Consider the following 20,804-nt stretch of genomic DNA (forward strand, 5'->3'; position numbering starts at 1 on the left):
TGTATCAATAGTAGTGCCCTGAGTAACTTCATGAGTTCATGCAGCAGCTCCATGAAGTGGGGTACTCAACCATCAAATACCAGAGCTGTCCTGAGTGTGTCCCAGAAGGCTCAGAGCATTTAGAGGAATGAGAACTGAGCATTCACAAGTTTACAAAGAGAAAAAGAGGACTGAAAATAATACTAGATACATGACATTCCCCGACTTGGATTATGGAACCAGTTTATTCTTGCTAGTTACTATCCAGAGATAGGCTATAGAACATCTTCTATTCAAGTGGATTTCTGAAAAAGGTGAATTGGCGTCAGAGTGAGTAACCATTGGTCTTTTCCTTAGGAATTTTTAAGAATCTCTCTGGAAGCACCACGTTACTAGAAGCTATCATTTGTGGATACTGATATGGGAAAATGCAAATGCAGCTGGCAAGTGGGCTTGTTGGTTATTCTTTATCAATTGCTTCAGTGAATTTCTGAAAATGTTCATTTTATATGCTTACATATTTTTATGTTGCATTCCCCTACACCTTTCAGAACATGGTTTAGTGGACATAGTTGATGGTTGGACTCAATGATCTTGAAGGTCTTTTCCAACCTAAATGATTCTGTGATTCCATGATTCTGTGAACTTACAATGAAAACACTCAGAGGTGAATACTGAACTTAGTATAAAACCAGTTTATGAGCAATTGTATTCCATATGCTTGCTCAGTTGCTAAAGCAGAAATAAAATTTGATAGCATCTTCCCTGAAACTCATCACAAATCCTTCAAGGGAGGAAAATGTTTTTCCTTCAAATTGTTCTGAAAAGCATTATTTAAAAAAAAAGTCAAAAACTTTGATAGAAAAGTGTAAGTATCAAAATTAAAAGATAAGTATTTTCAGATTAATATGTAGACAAAATATGTCTTAAAAGGTTAGCTTAAAAGTATGTCAATTATCCACAAACTGACAGGAATAATAGAGTGCTTTAAGGTAAAAAATTGAATAATATTTTTTAATATTCTATACATAGCTTTTTAAACTTTGCTTTTCTCAAGGAAGTAGTTTTAAGATAAATGAGAACTATGCTACTGTCACTGCAGATCATAGGTCATGGCCAGCAAAAATACTTGTTTCTCATACCTGCTTTAGGTTTTCAATGTTACAGAAGCTGAAATATTACTTCAGAACAAGTAGAGCACCACTTAAACATAACAAGAAATGTTGAGGATCATCTTGGCCAACAAGGGAAAAACAAATATTTGTACATATTACTTCTTTGGCACCTTCCTGACAGTGGGGATGAGAAGTGTGTAATGGGGTAGTGCCACGTGTGATGCATTTGTTAGGAAAGCTTACTCTGAGCGCTCCCCGCTAGAAGAATCAGCTTCACCTACTAACTCAGCGCGAGATGGGTTTGCCTCCTCGTACTAAATGGCATTATTGATGGTTTTCATGTTGCACGGACAACACAACCGTTCTAAAGTACCGTTATTAGGCAATGGTTGTTTGTTTCTGGTGTCCAGAAACAATGACTGAGGATGCTTTCACCTCCAGGGGAAAAACCTGATTTTTACTAGTCTTTGCAACTCTGTAATTCCCTAGGAGGAAAGAAGGGGGGGGGGGGGGGGGGGGGAAGAACTTTCTGTATTTGATTTTACCCCATTGCTATTTCATCTCTACAGAGAAGCTTCACATAACTTGAAGTGCTCAGCACTGAGACAGTTTATGAAACATATGAAGTGTGAGCCACTTCGTCGTATGTCTAGCCAAAAAAAGCAAGAAAACGAATTCTCAAAGCTTTCCGTCCGGCATTCAGGCAGTGACTGCCTAACGGCTGTAAGCCCTCCTGACGGAGAGCCGGCGAGACCACCCGTCCCCGCCGACAGGGGGCGCCGCACCCCCAGCCAGCACGGCCCGTCGAGGTGCGTTCAAACCCCTCCCCCCCCCCCTCCCACCCAATGGTACGGGACCTCCCGTCCAGGTGGTCCCGCCCCCATCTCCCGAGAGCCCAATAGGCCGCCAAACACGTTCCGGCGTTTTCCCCAAGTTTTTCTTCCCGTGTCTCTCCCGCCTCCTTTCCCTCCAAGCCAATGGCAGCGGGCGCTCCTGCTAGCCAGCCAATGGCAGCGTGCGGCCAGGCTCTCCCTCGCCCTTCCGGAGGGTCCCTTCAGCGGCGCTGGGTAGCAACGATGGACGCCGAGGTGCAACAGGTGGGCGCTGCCGCCGGGCGCCGTCCCGTCCCGTCCCGGGCCTCTCCGCGGGCGTGGGGCTGCGCAGGGGCTGGGGCTGGGGCTGGGGCTGGGGCCGGCGGGTGGGAAGGCGGCGAGCCGCAGGAGAGGGCGGTGGAGCCTAGGGCAGGAGGGCGAGCGGCCGGAGGAGGCCGGTCCGGGACGGTCGGCGCGGTCTCCTGCCGTCCTGGGGTGAAGTGTTTGCACGAGTGAACCGAGGCCGCCTCTCCCACAGGCCCTGCTCAATTATTACTGCCAAGAAGGCTACTTCCACCACGTCCGGGCTGCGGCGGATGAGGCGCTGGGGCGTGTGGGCAGCGATCCGGTGTTCCTTTTCTACCGGGCCTACGGCGCCCTGAGGACAGGTAACGTGGGGCTGGGGAGCTGGTTGTTGAGCACTGTCCCTCCGCCACCCTCCCAAAACGCTGGTCTTCCTTGCGTCACCAAATGCAGTCTTTAGTCTACTACACGGAAAGAAAGCAGTGTTATGGAGACTGAATGTTTTTCATGTTGAGAAGATTACTAGTGTTTCATGATCTATCACTGCCCCCACCCCCCAGTTTGAATGAAATTGATCTAGAGGACATAGTGCTGAAGTTAGAAATAATGAGTATCTCTCCTTTTTTTTTTTTTTTTTTTTTTTTAAATGGTTACATGAATGTCAGTCAGGTAAACAAGTTCATAGGAGGGAGTTTGAGCCCTGCCCAAATGCCCATTGCATTGTATCACAAAGATAAATTTGCTTGTTCCAGCTAATATCTCTTCCCTTCAGTTCACCTACATCTAACTTTGTTGTATTTATCTGCCTCAGAGGATCTGACAGCTAATACCTATTGGGAAGATCTTTGTGTACGTTAAACTGTTTTGAGAAGTTTATTTAGCTAAATCCATATATCAAGGCTGTCACAGAGTACTAACAAGTAACCCAAAGTGGAGGAGGGCTGTGGCAGGGGGCTAGGAAGGATTCAAAAGATTTTTAGGTGGTCCGTCTGTTTCCAAACTCCCTGACTTTGTTTGTTTTACAATCATACATTCCTGTTTTTCAAGTTATTGTCTCTTCTATTGATGTTCAAAAGATTCACGCAAACAAGGCAAAAATCCTGGCTATATAAAGAAACAGGAACAAACAGAGCTGCTCAATGCCCTGTATAAAACAAATAATAAAGATGATTTTCATCTTTATGGCAGTTGGCAGAACTAGCACATAACTCCTTTCAAGTTCTCTACATTGAGATGCTTTTTTCTTTCTTGTGTCTTTTTGAAAGTCTTGCACAAACAAGTGAAAATGCATGTGTGAATAATGAAGGAAGTTATGAAGAAAGTGTTTTCAAAAACAAAGAAGAAAAAATAGAGGAAAAAATTTAAGTCAGATTGAGGTTTGATGCTGTTATTCTCTGTCTTGAAAAATGTTATAGCCTATTCTGCACTTGTTTTCACTAGGTGACATCCAAGAGGGTATTCGTCAGTTGGAGTCTATTAAAAACAAACAGGAGGTGTCACTTTGTACAATGATGGCTCTCATTTATGCCCATAAAAAGAGCCCTAATCCAGGTATGCTCATTAAGACAATACTGCTTCATGTTTTAGAGAGCTGTGTGTGAAGATCTGAGAGTTGTAGACTAATTCTGCCTAATTTAAAAAGGTATACTCCAGCTTTGCATTTGACATAGTATCTAGTCGTGAACCGAGTGACACTTACTAAGACTGTAAACAAAAATACCAAAACACAGAACTGTGAAGAGTAAGACTGAATGGTAAAATAAAACACCAAAAAAACCCACCCCAAACTAACTTATCTACCATGATGAAAAATCTTTTATGGGGAAAAAAAAAAAAAATTAATTAAGCTTCTTGTGATTGTGATTCACTCTTGTCTGATATTGGTACTTTTGAGCAGAACTGCAACTTAAGAAGTCATTAAAGCCATGCTGTTTCTATCTTTCAAGTTACCCTGACCTTACAAAGGGGGAAGAGAATCTTGTGAACGTTGGTATTCCTTCCTCCAATCTAAAAACTGGGTTATTTTGCTTAGAATTATATTCTCATAAACACAGTTGGTTTATCAGGTAATCTGAGTTGTCATTAAACTATTGCCCTGGTATCTTCCTGACTGTGCAGATTTATAACTGTTACTGACAATTTTCTTAAGCAGTATGATGTGAAACAGCTCTGACTATTGACATCACTCTTATTTGAGTCCCTGAAGATTAATACCATAGGGCAGCAAAATTATCATGCATTTCAAGACTCTGAGAAAGTCATGGCAGTAAGTGTCAGACATTTGATTTTAATGGCTCCTAAAAAAGGACCAGAAAAGAATGTGGGTAAAAAAATATTTGGCAGTAAGTCCTGCACAATAAATGAAATTATTATGTGGGATTAACCTGATGAGAGCAACTGACAATAACAATGAGGATGTAAGAAAATGAACTTTAGAGTTAAGAAACACATCACACATTTTCCAGGGATTCTGGAGATAAACGGTCTTGTGTTCAGCATTTTAGGCTGCTCTACAGTTAACTGTTTACTTATTTGGCAGACGCTGATATAAATGTGAACCTTATTGTCAAGTTTCCATTTATCTGGCAGAAGTCTTAGCTACAAATCTAAGGTTTAATAAATAGTGGGGTTCTTGCACAAATGACTGTGTTGATGGGAGCCATCTTCTGTCTTTTACATCTGTATCTGGTTAATATTTTCAACTGGGAGGCATTGCCTGTGTGTTTATCAACATATAATACAGAAAACAAGGTTTGCTTTGGAACCCCTGGGTTATGTGCTGCTCTTTTGTAATACTTTGAGATGTCATCAACGAAAGCTCTGATCAAAACATTTTCAGATCGAGATGCTATTCTAGAGTTGGATGCAAAAATGAAGGAGCAACGTAAAACAGCAGGACAGCAGGCTCTGTATTTTGCTGGCCTATTTTTGTGGCATCTTGGTCGTGAGGACAAAGCCCGTGAATATGTTGATAGAATGATCAAAGTTTCTGGTGGTGGTAAAGAGGTAACTTTTTTTCCTATATAAAATAGTAATAGGACCATGTATGCTGTGAAGCTAGACTTATTGCACCAATGCTATTTGGAGGTTTCCTTTAAGTGTTTTGTGTTCTAATACTTTCTTTCTTCATGTCATAAATTCATTTGACAGGGCCGAGTAGAATTCAGCATAATGATTTTTTTTGTCCGCTAAGTATTCATTTTCACTTAATACATGAGAGGTCTGCATTGACCAATGGAAATAACATGTAGTTATGCCAATTTTGCTACTTGATACTGAGCATCATAATTCCCCGCAAAAAACTAAGCGTGATAGTCTCACTAGAGGGAGTCATCTGTTTTGAATCTGAAGACTCAAAAATACCCGGAGGATCAGGGATTTAAGTTTTCAGCAGTTGTTAAAGGCAAAATTTGCCTAGAGTTTTACTGAATGTAATTTATTTTAAAATCTATATAAGTGTTGTATGTAGCAATGTCTTCTGCATTTATATACAGACATCAAAATTCACTAGAATCTTTAATCTCTAAAGAGGTTTGTGAAAACTTGCTGTGTGTTTTTTTTAAAGGAGGTATCAGCTTCAATTCAAGGAGAGAAAGAACAAAAAAAAGTTGGGGTTTTTTTTTGTGGTTGGACACCTTCAAGGCAGAGCTGTTAAAATTGAATGCATAATTGTTCTCTTATGACACCAGTATTAAACACAAATGTTTCTGAATTGTTCCTCTGTGTGGTTCAGTACATTGCTGAATTTGTAATCTACAGTTTTATGGTTTATATGATATTACGTGAGTTAGAAATCTGCAACGATTCTCAACACTAATTTCTGAAATTACATTATGAATTTAAGTAACGCCTTAGCTTTTGAACTATCACTGATTGTTTATTAAAATTTCTAGTTATTTTTAATTACTGGCTAATTTTTACTAATGAAATAATTAAGGACATCACAAAGCATTAATACGTTAATTTCTAAAAAGACTAAGGATATGCCATTTTGGTAAAATAGCAGTATTTATGCCTTTGCTTATTGAAACCATAGTAGTTGGGTTTTGTTTGCTTGTTTTTGTTTTTAAGAGACACTATTTGGGAATGTCGCTTAGTGGGAAATATTTCCACCTGAAGTATTTAATGGATTTGAAATTTTTTTTTTTTTTTTTTTAACAGAGGGACATACACATACATAAAAATGTACATTAGCATTTAAATACATAGAAAACAAAATAGTTTTCCTTTTTTTCTAAGTTCGCTTATGCTTATCCCTTTTCCTAGTTTGACAATACAAAGTTATGTGTACTTCATTTTTTTCAGGAGGTGGTTAGGGGTGCTTAAACTTAGTGAAATATGATTTGCTTAGTACATGCAGTTCCTTTTGATAAGATACTTTATGTACTCCTCATATAGAAGTAAAAATTTCCCTTTTTTTTAAATGCTTGAGTGTATGGATTTCAGCCAATTTCTGTTGCATAACAAAACCATGACCTGGATTGTTAGCAATTACAAAATATGGCTCTTCTACTAGCCTTTGAGTTTTAAATACATTACTCACTTCTTTAATTCTATGTTACAAAAGTGCAGTGATGTTTTATAATCTAAATTTTTGTTCTGATGGCAATTATAATTTGTTTAAATAATCTAGCACTTCAAAATAGTTTTGATTTACTTAAGCTATAATTAAATGTCTGGAGCACATAACAGAAATAAAATTAATTAATTACAAGTAATAATTCCTTCAATGAAAAGACACTTTTTACCTTTTAAAAGTTCTAAGTACTATATTCTTTTTTTTTTTTTTTTTATAATACTGTTGGAGATTTGGGAAATGTCAGATCTTTGCCTTTTGTACGTAGGTTTGTCTTTTAATCGGACAGTAGAAGAAAAAAACAAGTTTCTCTCATTTTTCAGCACCCCGTATGTTTCTAAGTGTCTCATATAAACAAAGTCTTAAGAACATATTCTGCAGAAATGTTTGCAGAAGATATTCTTAATGTCTTATGTGATCACTTCTGCGAGGTTTTGTTCTGTCTGCTGAGCATGTTAGACTAGTTCAGTGCCATTGTTGTTTGGGTTTTTTTAATCCTGTAAGTAAATATACTATTTGATCAATTTAATGCTGAAATTAATTACTAATGTTTTAGCTTATGCTGTAGACTGGTTATAATTTCAAATATATATTTTTAAATAGTTAAAATTAAGTCCTATTTTATTTTTAGGTTATTTCTACTTACTACTCTATCTAGTATACTTTTACTACCTAGTTAGTGAAGAATTCCAATTTATATTTTGTTTACAGGGGTTGATTTTGAAAGCATGGCTTGATCTCACCTGTGGGAAGGAAACTCACATCAAAAAAGCTGTGAAATACTTTGATGAAGCACTGCAGGAAGGCCATGATGTTTTTGCTCTGCTTGGTAAAGTAAGTTTACTTCATGATTTTAACTCTTCCTAAATGTCATATTAGTCTTGTAGAGTAATTAGAGAGATGCTGAGAAGAGTTGTCTATAAGTGAGCTTGTCCAAGGAGTAGAAATATAGCTCAGTCATACTCTTTTTGTTCAGCGGAAATGACTAGGTTTTAGCAGAAATGAAGTTTGAATTGATGTATTGAATTGTTTAAAGGAATATAGAACAGTTATCATACAAATTGATTACTAGCACAATAAAAATATACTGACACTTCTGTTTCCTGTGGTAGACAGCCTAGTTAATTTTAATGAGTAGCTGAAGTTTGTAAGACTTCTCACTTTCTTGTAGGTTAAGACAAAGGGACATGCCTGGGTTGCAGTAATGGTACACTGTGTCTGTTACTATATACATAATTATGAATTTCTGGGGCATTCTTGTATTATTACATTTCTCCTATTAGTATAAAACACTGCTGCAGTGGAATACAGCTTCACTAAATAAAATTTCCACTTTTTTTTTTTTTTTTATGAACTGGAACTGGTAACTGTGTCTTCCTGCACATCTGTGGGTTTTTTTAAGTATATTAAAATGATGCACTTTTTTTCTTTTTGGAATAAAATTAACTACCAGATGAAACTTTAGGGTCCATTAGACACAATGTAAAAAAGAAAGGTATAGATTAAATACAGTCAATCTAAATGTATATCGAGCTTATGATTTTACTATAGACACAAGAAAAACTGTTTTTATTCATGTATTTATATGTAAGAAATGAGGCTTCAAATTGCCTGAAAATGTAAAAGTATGTGTAATCTCTTCCTTTCCTCACAGGACACCTGTCCACATTACAGAATTGCTGTGTGCCATGGCAAAAAAAAGTAGTAGTTTAACACTGTAGTGTGATCATCTATGAACATTAGCACTCTTTTTTTTTAATTGTCATTAGTCCGTTTCAAGTGTTTGTTTTGATTGTATTTCATTAAGGGAGTGGCATGAATTGTTTTCTTTACACATTTTTCTGTTTCAGAGTATACTACTTGTTTATATCACAGACATTGTTAATCATTATATTAATGTTTGTTTAATATTCTAAAGCTAAATGCAGAAAAAAATTGTTCAATGAAAATAAGAAGACTAAAGTTCAGGAGAGTGTGCATAATGGTATTTGGTTGGCTGTATGAAGACTGTTGTGTTCAATTACCAGTCTAACTCAAATTTAGTTACTGAATTAGATTTTACAGACAGCTATCTTGCTATGGCTTAAGAAATTAACTCTCAAGCTGTTGTGCACCATTTCTGTCTGAAAAATATGAAATGACTGTATCCACACAGTCACCTGGAATATAGTAAGTAAATTTTAAGTGTCAAAGCAAAATAGAGGATTAAGCCCTAAATTGATTTCTACTCAAATTCATTTAAAACTGTGATACTTGATACTTCTTAAGTAGTTTTGTATTTGAAGTACCCCGTAAATTGCTTTACAATTAAAAAATTGATAATTCTGGCAACAACAACAGTGACCTACCAAGTGTGGGTTTTTAGATGGTACGTACCACAGGGCTTGAAAAAATGTTTAATCTGTGGGTTGTGCTCAATATCCTAGAATTGTGAGATGCTTTATACAAAGTTATGTGAAACCTAATAAGAACATTTTTACTCTTCAGCTACATCTGTCTTTTTCTTGCTTGTAACTGACTAGTAACTTGTAAATGCTGCAATTACCTTTGTTATAGAGTGCTTACCACACACTGGGTTTTACATTTTATCTTTTGCTATTTAATTGTTGCAGTATCTCTAGTTGTGGTTGATACTGAAGGATCCTTACTTAAAGAAAGATTTACTTCTCTCACTAGCTCTTTTTCCTGGTTTCTGTATGAAAGAACTGAATCTTCTCACCTATGTGAGTGTACAGCCTTTTGATGCAACTTTTCTTCCTTCCTAGGCACAGTATTTTGAGGTCCGACAGAATTATTCAGGAGCTCTGGAAACTGTGAACCAGATAATTGCAAACTTTTCCAAACTTCATTCCTGCTTTCATAAAGAAAATGAAGCTACAACTAGCCTTGCAGGACTGGGAGCAGGCAGTTGAAACGGCACATAGGTTGAGTATGAAGTAGCACACCACTAATTGTGTTCTTGCCATGTTTACCCTGTAAGAACACTTTGAAACAAAAGTAGATAGGTTTCCATTCATTTTTAATGCACTTGAATTTGTTAAATCAGTTTTTTTAAAAAAATAAATTTGAACTAAATTAAGTTTTATTAGAACCCAGCCTTGCAATTCTGTGAGGAAACTACATCAATACATGAATCCATTTTGGAATGAAGAGGACCTTTTTTTGAGATAGGCATGAAGTAACAAAGCTGTGCTTACACTTGAGAGCTGTTACTTAAAGTGACTGTGCAATACAAGTTATTTTATTCCCTTTTAGGATAAAACAGATGATTGAGCAAAGGTTTTGTTTTGGTTTCTTTACATTCACCTTGTGTTTGGCTTTAGACTATTGCAGAAAGATGCCTTCAATTTAGAAGCCATAAGAATGGAGGCCCTGCATTATTTGTGCAGGGAGGGAAATATATCTGAGGTGAGTCTTTTTATTAGCAGACTGTTGAGCATAACACAGCCGTTGTAGGGACAAGATGCCACATGCACTATCTTCTTTATTTCTTCTCCTTGTGTACTTTGTGTGGTCCTATGCGATGTTACTTATCTGCAGGAAGAGGTATATTCACCTATTCTGACTGAAATGGCTGCTGTAGCTTGTTGTTGGGGTGTTTTCTGGATGCCAAGGGAAACACAAGTTTTTACCTCCATCTTTCCAGAGAACAGGAATCAAGCCAAACAGAAGTCTCCTCAGGACAGTTAATTGAATCATGTTGATTTGAATCATCAAAGCAATCTTTTATTGTTTAAATGCTTGTTTGATAAATTCATAAGTTATTGTAAGCCTTCCATTAATTTTAAGTATTTTATTAATTGAAATAAGGGAAATAATGAGGTCTTGTACTGATAAATTTTTGGAAGGGGGTCATAGTCACTTAACAACAGTCTGCGATGTTAGTTAGTATAACCTATGCTTTGTTCACCCTTTTTTGACAATTACTGGGGGTTTTTTTAGCTCTAAGAATTCTCTTTAACTTTTCCTTCTACTCCCAAGATCCTTTACTGCACAGGGCTATGTGCATGTATTTTGTACATATGGTGCTTGTGCCATTTTTCAGGAAATTTTAAAATGTATTATCTAAATTGTCACGAAAAACTGTTAAAATATTTTTAAATATCTTTTTCTCATTATGCAAGGATGCTGGTATAATATAACTGGAAATTTAGAAAAAAAAGTGAAGTGTTTTCAGTGTTTTGTAGCTTTTTTTTTTTTCCGAGTTCTAGAGGAAAAGATATTTTAGGTTGTTTAACACATTTTTAGTTATTGCATTTTAGTCATTAGTGTATTCATAATTAAATTTAAGTCTTACTTATGCACAATCATAGGAAATATGGAGAAACAGTAACAATTGCAGACTCCAATTCAATAAAGCCATCCAGGAATGAAAGTTGCTAGACATGGTAGGGTGTAAACAAAAGATTCTGGGGTAAAATGTTACATGTGACTAAGACCCATGTCTAGGAAAAAATTAAAAAGCCTGATGAATTTTAAACACAATTCAGGTGTTTACATCTAAAATCATATTTAGAAAACCCATGTACCTTATTGTAACCCCAGAAATGTCTAAAGTACCTTTGGTGGGTTGAGAAACTGTGATTTGTTAGGAGTCTGAGCATCTGGAAGTGCTTTGGTTTTGAGCATGTGTGTCTGTATCACACTGAAGCCTGAACAAGATTCACAGATCGGATTCCTCAGACTATCTTGCTTTATGGGACTCTTCTGTTATATCAGATTCAGCTCAAATCTTTCACTTTTTTTAGAGCATGTATAGAGGACATATGATCTACTTTATTGCCACTTTACTATTCCAAAGAATTTTTCTAGGAATTCCAAAATAAATCTAACTCCTAGCCCTCAAAACTTCTGAGTTTAGATTTCAAGATATTACTGCATAATAAGATATGTGACTAGTTTTTAGTGAAAACTGTTCAATTGTCCTAATCTGTTCATTCTATCTATTACTTCTTATGTTACTCCCTTTTTTCCAAGGCTTCAGCAAGACTGGGAGACCTAATTAAAGCACTGGACAGGTTAGAACCACGTAATTCGCAGCTCTTCTGTAAAATGGCTTTAGCTTTCAGTAGAACAGTGAGTATGCTTTTTTGTTAAGCAGCGTACAACTATCTATCTATCCTGTTTTTTGTTTTATTTTCTGGTAGACAGATACTAAATGTCTACTAAAAAGTAGAAGATCGCAGACAATTGAAATAGATTACATTGTGTAGCCTTTGGTAACTACATTTTTAATGTTTTACATTCAGTATGAATTACAATACTTAAGCCATCTCATTCCAAAAATGTTTTTTCTGCTTGCTTTTAAATGAGAAACTTCTTAAAGTAGGAAAGTGGCAAGGTTAATTACGTGGCCTTGAAACTGAAGGTTTATTTAATCTTTGTATTTATCAGTTGTTTTGAATGCATCCTTAAAACGATTCTATCAAGTATTCCTTATTGTATGGTATTGTGTATTTATGTTTGAATCCAGCACACTTCAATGCCTCAATTTTTATAGAACTATTACAGATTATATTAGTCCTATATGAGAGGTCGTCTCAACTGCTACAGCAATATTCAGTGTGGTTTTTTAAATGAATCTGAAAAATAAGAAAAACTTAAGGTTTAAAGATTATTCTTACCATTAGTGTGGCCGGAACCAGCTCATCCTTCAACATACACAAACCTTAGTTGAAAAAGCATCTGATTTGGCATCGGACAATGCAGAATTTGCTACTGAACTTGGCTACCAAATGATTTTACAAGGCAAAGAGAAAGAAGCTTTAAAATGGTACAAGACTGCGATGACACTTGATGAAACAAGTGTTTCTGCACTAACTGGTAAGGTCTTACACTTTCATTTGGTTTTTGTGGTCTTAAGACAGATGATGCTTTTTGATCAAGTTTTCCTACTACTGCTACTAGAAAATCTAGAACTATTAGAACAGGAACATTGGGCAGTATTTACTGATTCCTGTTATGCCATCTTTCTTGTAGCAACAGTTTCTCCTCACTGGATATGTCTTTGGGTCTTCCTTTTGAAAAGTGAAACTTTTTAAAATTAGAACTCTCAAAGTAATGGTGAGGACAGAGATGTGATTGTATTTTTTTAATTATTTATTTCTGTAGTGCCTAGGAACTAGAGAACTCTTAGGCACTACAAAAATGAAAAAAATGTAAGGAAAGTTCATAGAACAAGCTGTCAATGGCTACATACGTGTCTTAATTTAGATTGAAAAACATAATGAAGTCAAAACATGTCACTTTTGATGTACATGTTACGTTCTTTGAAAAAAAGGTAACTTTTGATAAAGTCCAATTGCTGTCAAGAAAATGGAGAGTAAATATGGCATACTTGCTTCACAGATTTTCCCCTGCATTTTTTCTCCTTGACTATGCCATTGCCTTCTAATCTGGAACTTCAAACAGTACAAAAAATTTAGAGGGTAGGAGTGGTTTGTGTGTGTGGTTGGGGGTGTGTGAGGGTTGTTTTAATTTCATCTTGCTTCTTGTACTTGTTCTGAATTTAGAAGCCAAACTTCATGGTGCTTCTACTTAGTCTGGAACCAGTTGAAGATTTACTGTTTTAAACTTTCTGATATAAGGGATGAGATCTTTCCATGAAACTGCTTTATATCATTGCATATATTAATGTATCAATCGTGTATCATCTATCCTAGCTATTTCTAAGTACATAAAATCTGCATTAGCATAAGTCTTGATCTATTCTTTCTTCTTGTATCACCACTTTATGAAGGGGTTGAGAAGAGAAAAAGTTAATTCTGGAAAACAAAGCATGTGCTTGATTAGGAAGACGAATCTGCAATAAAATGTTTTAATATGTTGCAGGAATTATCCGTTGTCAGCTAATGCAAGGGCAATTAGAAGATGCAGAGCAGCAGTTGGAGTTTCTTAATGAAATTCAGCAGTCCATTGGGAAATCTGGGGTAGGAAGCATCTTCCTTCATTAAAATACTTTGATTACAATCTGAATTGTGGTCTACTAGCTACTTCATGTTTTGTATTTCAGTCACTTGAGCAGAGCATTCTTAATGGAGTACCATTAAATCTAAATTTCAGTTTTTCTTCCTAACAATCTAAGCTAATGTGTTGCCTAACTTTGCAACACAAGGCTGTTTGCTTGCAGAGCAAAAACATCATTGCCTTCCTGCGGTGCTTTATCTCTGAACATAAGTTTGAAGTGTCAGGAAGGGAGGGATATTAATTACTTTCAGGATTTTGTGCTCAGAAAAATTTAGAGCTTGTGCAAATTAAAGGAATACATTGATACAATCATCATCAGTGTCATTTACAGTGAACATACTAAATGTCTTATAGTATCCCTAAATATAAAGAAGAAATGGCTAACATTAATAATTATGTAGTATTGTATGAGTAACAGATTAATGTATCTGGAATACGGAGGGTGTTTTATTTCTTTTTTTTCCTGTAGGAATTATCTTTCTTGCGTGCAGTCCTAGCTATGAAAAAACATAAGAGACAAGAAGAAGTTATTTCCTTATTGAATGATGTTCTGGATACTCACTTTTCATCTTTGCATGGCTTTCCTCTTGGTGTAGAATACTTTGAAAAACTAAACCCTGATTTCTTGCTAGAAATCATTAGGGAATATCTTAATTTTTGCCCAGCACAGGTAAGCAGCTGTAGATCACATCTGTCTGAAAATGGAAATTATTCTTTGATTTCATTTTGAGATCAGTTAATCATGAAGCAAAAGTTTAGAATATTTTCTCTCTTAAGATGTGAATTTATTTGAAGTTTGAGTGTGTTTTAAGATATTATACCACTAATTAATCAAAATAACTATGAAAATACAACTATTGTAAAGTGAGCAAGTTGCAATAATGACATCTGAGGAAACTTGGGATATTTGTTTAATGCACTGTGTGTGTATATATATACTTTTTTAATATCTCTTTTGGTCAGGAAACTGTTGTAACAATGCAGTGAATAGAGCTATCTCAATAGGAAACTAGGATGTTCACACTTATGATCCTATTCTTGAAATATTTTGGCAGCTGAGGATATCTGTTCAATATACATTTTTTTTCTTTGTATCAGTTTCTTTTGTGTGTTGGTGAAAATCAGTGGAATACTACTTTTTTATATTATTATTACTAATAACAAAGAAAAATCTCACTTACTTAGATGGCTAATCTGTAACTAAATTCGCGTGTGCTAGTTTTGGCAGCAAAGGCATGTAGACTGTAATAAATTGAATGAGGACCTGACATCTCTAAAGCAGAAGAAACACATTTAAAGTTTCTTTAAATAGTGTCTTCCTTAAATAGATTATTCTTCTGAAATAGCTGGGAGCTGACTTCTATTATCCTGTCATTAGCAGATTTCTAGTCTAGTTATAGAACCTTCCCGTAAATATTTGGTTATGTACAGTTTTAAAATCTAATAGGCAAACAAGTAGTTTTCCATTGTTATGATCTGTCCCACCATCTATAATGAAATGGTAATGTTTGAAGGTCTAAAACATTAGTAGCAATGATAATTTCATGTCACAGATGGAGATAAATAAGAAGTGTCATTCTATGAGGTAGTGTCTTGTCTAACGATTTCCCTGGGGTATATTCCAGAAGTACTTAATGGCAATGATGGTTTTTAATTTGGAATGAAAACTGGTTTTCCTGAACTATCGTCAGTAGAAAGATTTGTAAAAGAAAAAATAGGCTTTTCCTGAAGTTTCATTATCTCTTTATTGCAAAAAGGAGTTTGTGATACTAGAAAGTGAGGAGTTTAGCCAGGTGGTGGAGGCTTCCAGTTTGGTAGTGGATGGTTGCTGCTTCCCCAGGGCATGGGCCTTGTAGAAATGTTAGCTGTGAACAGAAGGATCTTTAGGTTGCCTTTTCCTTTTTTTTTTAGCTAGTTAGCAACTAGCTAAAGTAATAGAGGGAAATGGAACAACATTTCTGATAATGAGCAACTAAAATTTGGTACACTTGTACTAGCAGTTTACGTGACAGGAGCTATTTCTCAGCTGCTATTTTCACTTTGTTACTAGCAGTATTGATATGTTCTGTGGTGTGGAATGAGGGTAGGAGGGCTAGGGTCAGAATCTTTTCTTCTCATCCTTCTGGTCATTCATTCCAACTTCAGCACTCTTGAAATTTAGTTTGTGTTACCATTGTGTTGGATGAGTTGGCACAGTAATTCAGAGTATGTTGCCAAATGTTATGGACTAACTCTTCAGCTTATGTCAGGTCTGAAGTGTTTTATCATCCTTGAAGTCCATTTAGCTGTCTTGTGTTCCTGCTGATACAAGAAGTTGCGCCCTTAAATTTAAAACATATTTTTATATTTCTTCACAATGACAGCTTTCAGCTTCTTGGGCTGAAGAAAATAACAATGCTTTGCTGTTGCTCATTAGAGTTTAAAGTGAGCAATGAAAATGAAATCTGAGTCCAAAACCTGTCAACTGAAGTGGTTTTTGTTTGGGGTTTTTTTTTTTGCTTTTTTTTTTTTTTTTTTTTTTTTTACTCCTAGCCTGCAAGTCCTCGGCAGTCTGCTTCACCACTTCTCAAGCACTGTGCTTCTGTTCTCGAAACTGTGGTAAAAACTGTGCCTGGTCTTCAACAAGCTGTCTTTTTAATGGCAAAAGTGAAATACTTGTCAGGTAATAGTTATATGAATGGTTAGCTATCCACCTCTTTAGTTTCTTTAATAAAAAAAAAATATTAATTTCACACTTTTAAATCATAATGAATATTTTTCTTTCACTGCAGAACACTGCATTACAGCTAAGTTAAGGACATTTGCACTGCCTTTTTTTTATGATTTGTATGAGCCTATCTTAACTGTATGGGCACATAAATATGGTGGGTTTTATCTATTGCTTCCAAAAAAGATCACTTATTTTATGTTTTACAAATGGAACAATGGGAAAATATCTTGTCTCTGACTTGGTTTTGATTTCATTTCATAGCCACATAGTACTTAGTATATGAATTTATTCACTAAATGCTCACATTAATTTAAAAAAAAATTATAAAATTGGTGGACAATTAATAAATGCTCTATATTTAACCTCTGTATTTCATATCAACTACTTTTTCACTTTCTCTTTTGTAACTTCCTAGGGGATATTGAAGCAGCCCATAGTAATCTACATTACTGTCTTGAAAGGAATCCTTCTTATGCAGATGCACACTTACTGATGGCCCAGGTGTATTTGGCTCAAAACAATACTAAACTATGTTCTCAATCCTTGGAACTTTGTCTGAGCTACAATTTTGAGGTGAGTTGGACGAAAGAATGAAACTATTTTATTCGGTCAATCATCTAAAGTTGTATGTTTTTGTATATAATAATTTTTAAGCTGAACTTTTTACGACTATTCTGCTACACGTTTAATATCTAAATGTTTATATGAACATGGTCTCTGAATATTTATCAAAGAAATGACCATAAAGGCAAGCCTAACATCTTATTACAACGTATTGAAATTGTTCTGAAATACAAAAGAAAGAAATGGTAGCTTTTTCTCAAATTCTTACATAAATATTAAAAACTTGTTATTTAAACAGAATTTGTAATTCTAGGCTAACCTTGTAACAGTCTTTAAAAGCCAATGTAGAAGGACTTGAAGCGTGATCCAATGTTGTTTCTCGACTTTTTGCTCAGATGTACAATTGCTGATGAAGATACACACAGATGCGCGAGGGGATCAGAAGGGGTCTGTAGTTACCTCTTGACAATTCATGCTGCTTTAAGCACTTGAAGTGTTAAGAGAGTAACCGTATGCTGTGCTCTCTTCCATTGATGTCACATTTTTGTCCATCTTTTCTGTCCCTTCAGGAGCAAATTTGGTAAACTAAGCACTGTAAGAGAAAACTTTTACTGTTTTGCAATAGTCCTCACCGGTTTTATTTCTTGGGGCTAATACATTGCAGTATGGGATTTTTGATTTGTTGACGTCAGTGAAACTTCATGTAGGATTAATGCTGAGTTGGGAGCACTCTACACAGCGCTCATTAGGTCTGAGTTGTGCTAAGTCTCTTGACAGAGCTTAGCTGAAAAGTGGCAAACTACCATTTCCTTGCAAGCATGCTCCCATCTTGGTTCCTTCCTCCAAGTGATGCAAGAAAGCTGAAGGTTAACTACCTAGTTAGGAGACACTGACGTGCTTGCAACTTTGTACATAGTTACATTTCCCTTATCGACATTTCCTTTTCATGTGAAGTATGTTTTAAGAAGGTGGAGAAATGGCAAGCAGGACTTGTGTACAATCATTATTTGGCACTTCTTTTAATTAATAGCCTGATGAAGTGTGCATACAGCAGTGTGGGGGATGTTCAAAATCCCTTAAAAGTCAGTCTAGCTTCAAATAATGCTGTAATAAATGTTTTTCTATCCCAAAGTCTCATCTCACGTAATAGTTTTTCTTTTTTTAATTGAAAACTTAATTATTAGTTTGCATAATCTTTGAAAATTCTAGTATTTTCATAAGGAAATTACTGAAGTTGAAATCAGATATATTTGGAGGAAATAAGCGACTGAGGTCAATATTTAAAAAAAAAGAAATTAAAAATCTTCTTTCAAGGGGTTTCAATACTATGCATAAAGTAAAATTTGGAAACTCCTTACCTTGTTACATTTTTTTTTTTTTTTTTTTTTTTTAGGTGAGAGAACATCCCGTTTATCACTTAATTAAGGCCCAAACCCAGAAGAAGATGGGAGAATTATCAGAAGCTATTAAGACCTTACAGATGGCAAAGAATTTGCCTGGAATGAGAAAACCTACAGCTTCCTCAAAAACTAAAGGAAAAAGAATTGAAATTGATGCAAGTGATCGTGTGTCTGTCTTCCTAGAGTTAGTAGAAGCTCATCGTTTGAATGGAGAACCAGTAAGATGTCAAACTTGTTAAGATGTAATACATACCTGAAAACAATTTCCTCTTCCCATTAACAGAAGTGTCTATCCTCATTTGTTCAGAATAGAAAACCATCACCATTTTACCAAGAGGATTTGCTTGGTAAAATTTCCAAGGTGTTAATATCTGACTTGACAGCTTGTACCTTAAATTGTACAGAGAAAAGAAAGCTACTTGCAGGTGCTCAATTTTGAGTCTATAAAACCCCTTTTAATTATGAGGAGGAGATACTGTTGATGTTCATTTGCTGGCACATAGATTCCTGTTTTGCTGTCAGAATGCTATTAGAAATGTTTTTGGATCACGTCCTTATATTTGTGTAGCAGCATCCTTGCTGTCAGCTGTATTTTAATAAACAGTAGGACGCTGCATAAGAATGTAAGAGAAGCCATACAATCGTGTAGTTGGAAGCGACGTCTGGAGGTCATTCTGCTCAAAGCAGGACCTGTTAGAACAAGGTGCTAAAGGCATTGTCCAGTTGAATTTTGAGCATCTCCTTGTATATATGCAATACAAATGTTATTTTCTCTACTAAAACTCTTTCTGGTAGTTCATATCACATAGCTTTTATTTACAAAATCAAGAGGGAAAAAAATTTAAAATGTTTTAGTGAAACAAATGGATAGTATGGTTTGGGGTTTTTTTTTTTTGTGGGTTTTTTTTGGTTGGTTTGTGTAATGCCCCTAGATGTTCATTTGCTTATGTTGTCTTTATTTTTGGCTGTTCAGCAACAGGAAATACATTAATTCTGTTGGTTTTATTATTTGTAGCATGAAGCTGCTATAATACTGCAAGATGCCATTAATGAATTTTCTGGAACTCCTGAGGAACTAAGAGTTGTGATTGCAAATGCAGATCTGGCAATTGCACAAGGAGATGTTGAACAAGCCTTGACCATGCTCCGAAATATTACACCTGAACAGCCTTACTTTGTACAAGCTAAAGAAAAAATGGCAGATGTTTATCTTCAGTACAGGAAAGATAAGAAGTTATATGCTGGCTGCTATAGGTAAAAGTTTGTGGTGTGTGTGTATATATTTTCCTAGGCGTTTAATGGTAGCACAGTGAGCTCATTTTTGCCTTTCTACTACAATTAAGTCAGAAATATTTAGTGACATAATTTCATTTGAGTAAGTGTTGTGACATTTAAAACCATAATTGGAAGTCCTATTTTGGAAAGATATATCAGATTTTTTTTGTTTCATTTTTCAGAAATAAAAACTAAAACCTGCAGAGGATAAAATTGTTGTGCCCTATTTGTTGTTGTTTAGATACCAGTATTGACATGTTAAATATTGAGCAAGGTTCTGTCTTTTGTTTCCAGAGAGCTAGTAGAAAAACTGCCAAGTGCTCATACTTTTCTTCTTCTTGGTGATGCATACATGAATATTCAAGAGGTAAGTGCTTGCTGGAGATGAATAGAATGATTGAGTCATTTGTTGACTTTGGCAAGTTGAGACAATGTAGCATGCTGACTCTTATTGATTGGTAGTTGGCAAACAGAAATTGCTTTAGGATGTAAAAAAACCATAATTACTGGCTACAAATGTAACTGTTCTAAGTTCAAAGAAAAAGCTGTTGAAAATGTATTTCTTCTGATAACTGACTGGGTGAAAGTCAAGGAGAGAATTTTAATCTGGAAGAACACTGACGCATAAGACTAACAAAAATCTAAAGTGAGAGCTAAATTAAATTCAGAAAGAAGTTGGAGGTGTTTAGAATAGAGTTCTGAAGCTTAGAATAATTCTAGGTACCTTAGTTCTCATATTGAAAATTTTATTTAAAAATTTAAATTATTGCATTCCTATATATTTTTTACATCCTTTCCTTCTTGATGAACTGGAAATGTATTCAGTATTTGTAGAAGACAATGTAGTCGAGCAGACATAGGAATTTGAAGGATACACATTTAAATTCATATTTTTGAAAGAATAGGTTGGGTTAGGACATGCAACTAATAGTTTAGATTACTAGTTTGGGGATCTGTAGGTGATTAATGGTTGTTTACTTGTTAAAGCTTGTGTGTAGTTTTTTCCTTAATGAAGAATTATAAAGCAAAAGGGAATTTGTTTAGATCTGTTATAACATGGCTAGAGGAGAGATATGGATGATTGTCCAACACACTAGTAAGTTT

General features: G+C 35.6%; 1 protein-coding gene across 1 annotated transcript in view; it reads left to right on the plus strand.

Moving 5' to 3' along the window:
• The first annotated feature begins 2,067 nt into the window (after window positions 1-2,067).
• The window catches only part of TTC21B (tetratricopeptide repeat domain 21B), a 40,763-nt gene continuing 22,026 nt past the window's right edge, over window positions 2,068-20,804 (plus strand). Inside the window, 17 exon segments of the mRNA XM_030019352.1 lie at window positions 2,068-2,191; window positions 2,445-2,574; window positions 3,650-3,760; window positions 5,049-5,215; window positions 7,497-7,619; window positions 9,551-9,616; window positions 9,618-9,709; window positions 10,109-10,193; window positions 11,763-11,861; window positions 12,416-12,608; window positions 13,617-13,714; window positions 14,221-14,421; window positions 16,284-16,413; window positions 16,877-17,034; window positions 18,419-18,643; window positions 19,441-19,679; window positions 19,995-20,067. Coding sequence (XP_029875212.1) covers window positions 2,072-2,191; window positions 2,445-2,574; window positions 3,650-3,760; window positions 5,049-5,215; window positions 7,497-7,619; window positions 9,551-9,616; window positions 9,618-9,709; window positions 10,109-10,193; window positions 11,763-11,861; window positions 12,416-12,608; window positions 13,617-13,714; window positions 14,221-14,421; window positions 16,284-16,413; window positions 16,877-17,034; window positions 18,419-18,643; window positions 19,441-19,679; window positions 19,995-20,067 — 2,310 coding nt within the window. The 5' untranslated portion in view covers window positions 2,068-2,071.

This window comes from Aquila chrysaetos, chromosome 6 (assembly GCF_900496995.4).
Source record: "Aquila chrysaetos chrysaetos chromosome 6, bAquChr1.4, whole genome shotgun sequence".
Classification (NCBI taxonomy): Eukaryota; Metazoa; Chordata; class Aves; order Accipitriformes; family Accipitridae; genus Aquila; species Aquila chrysaetos.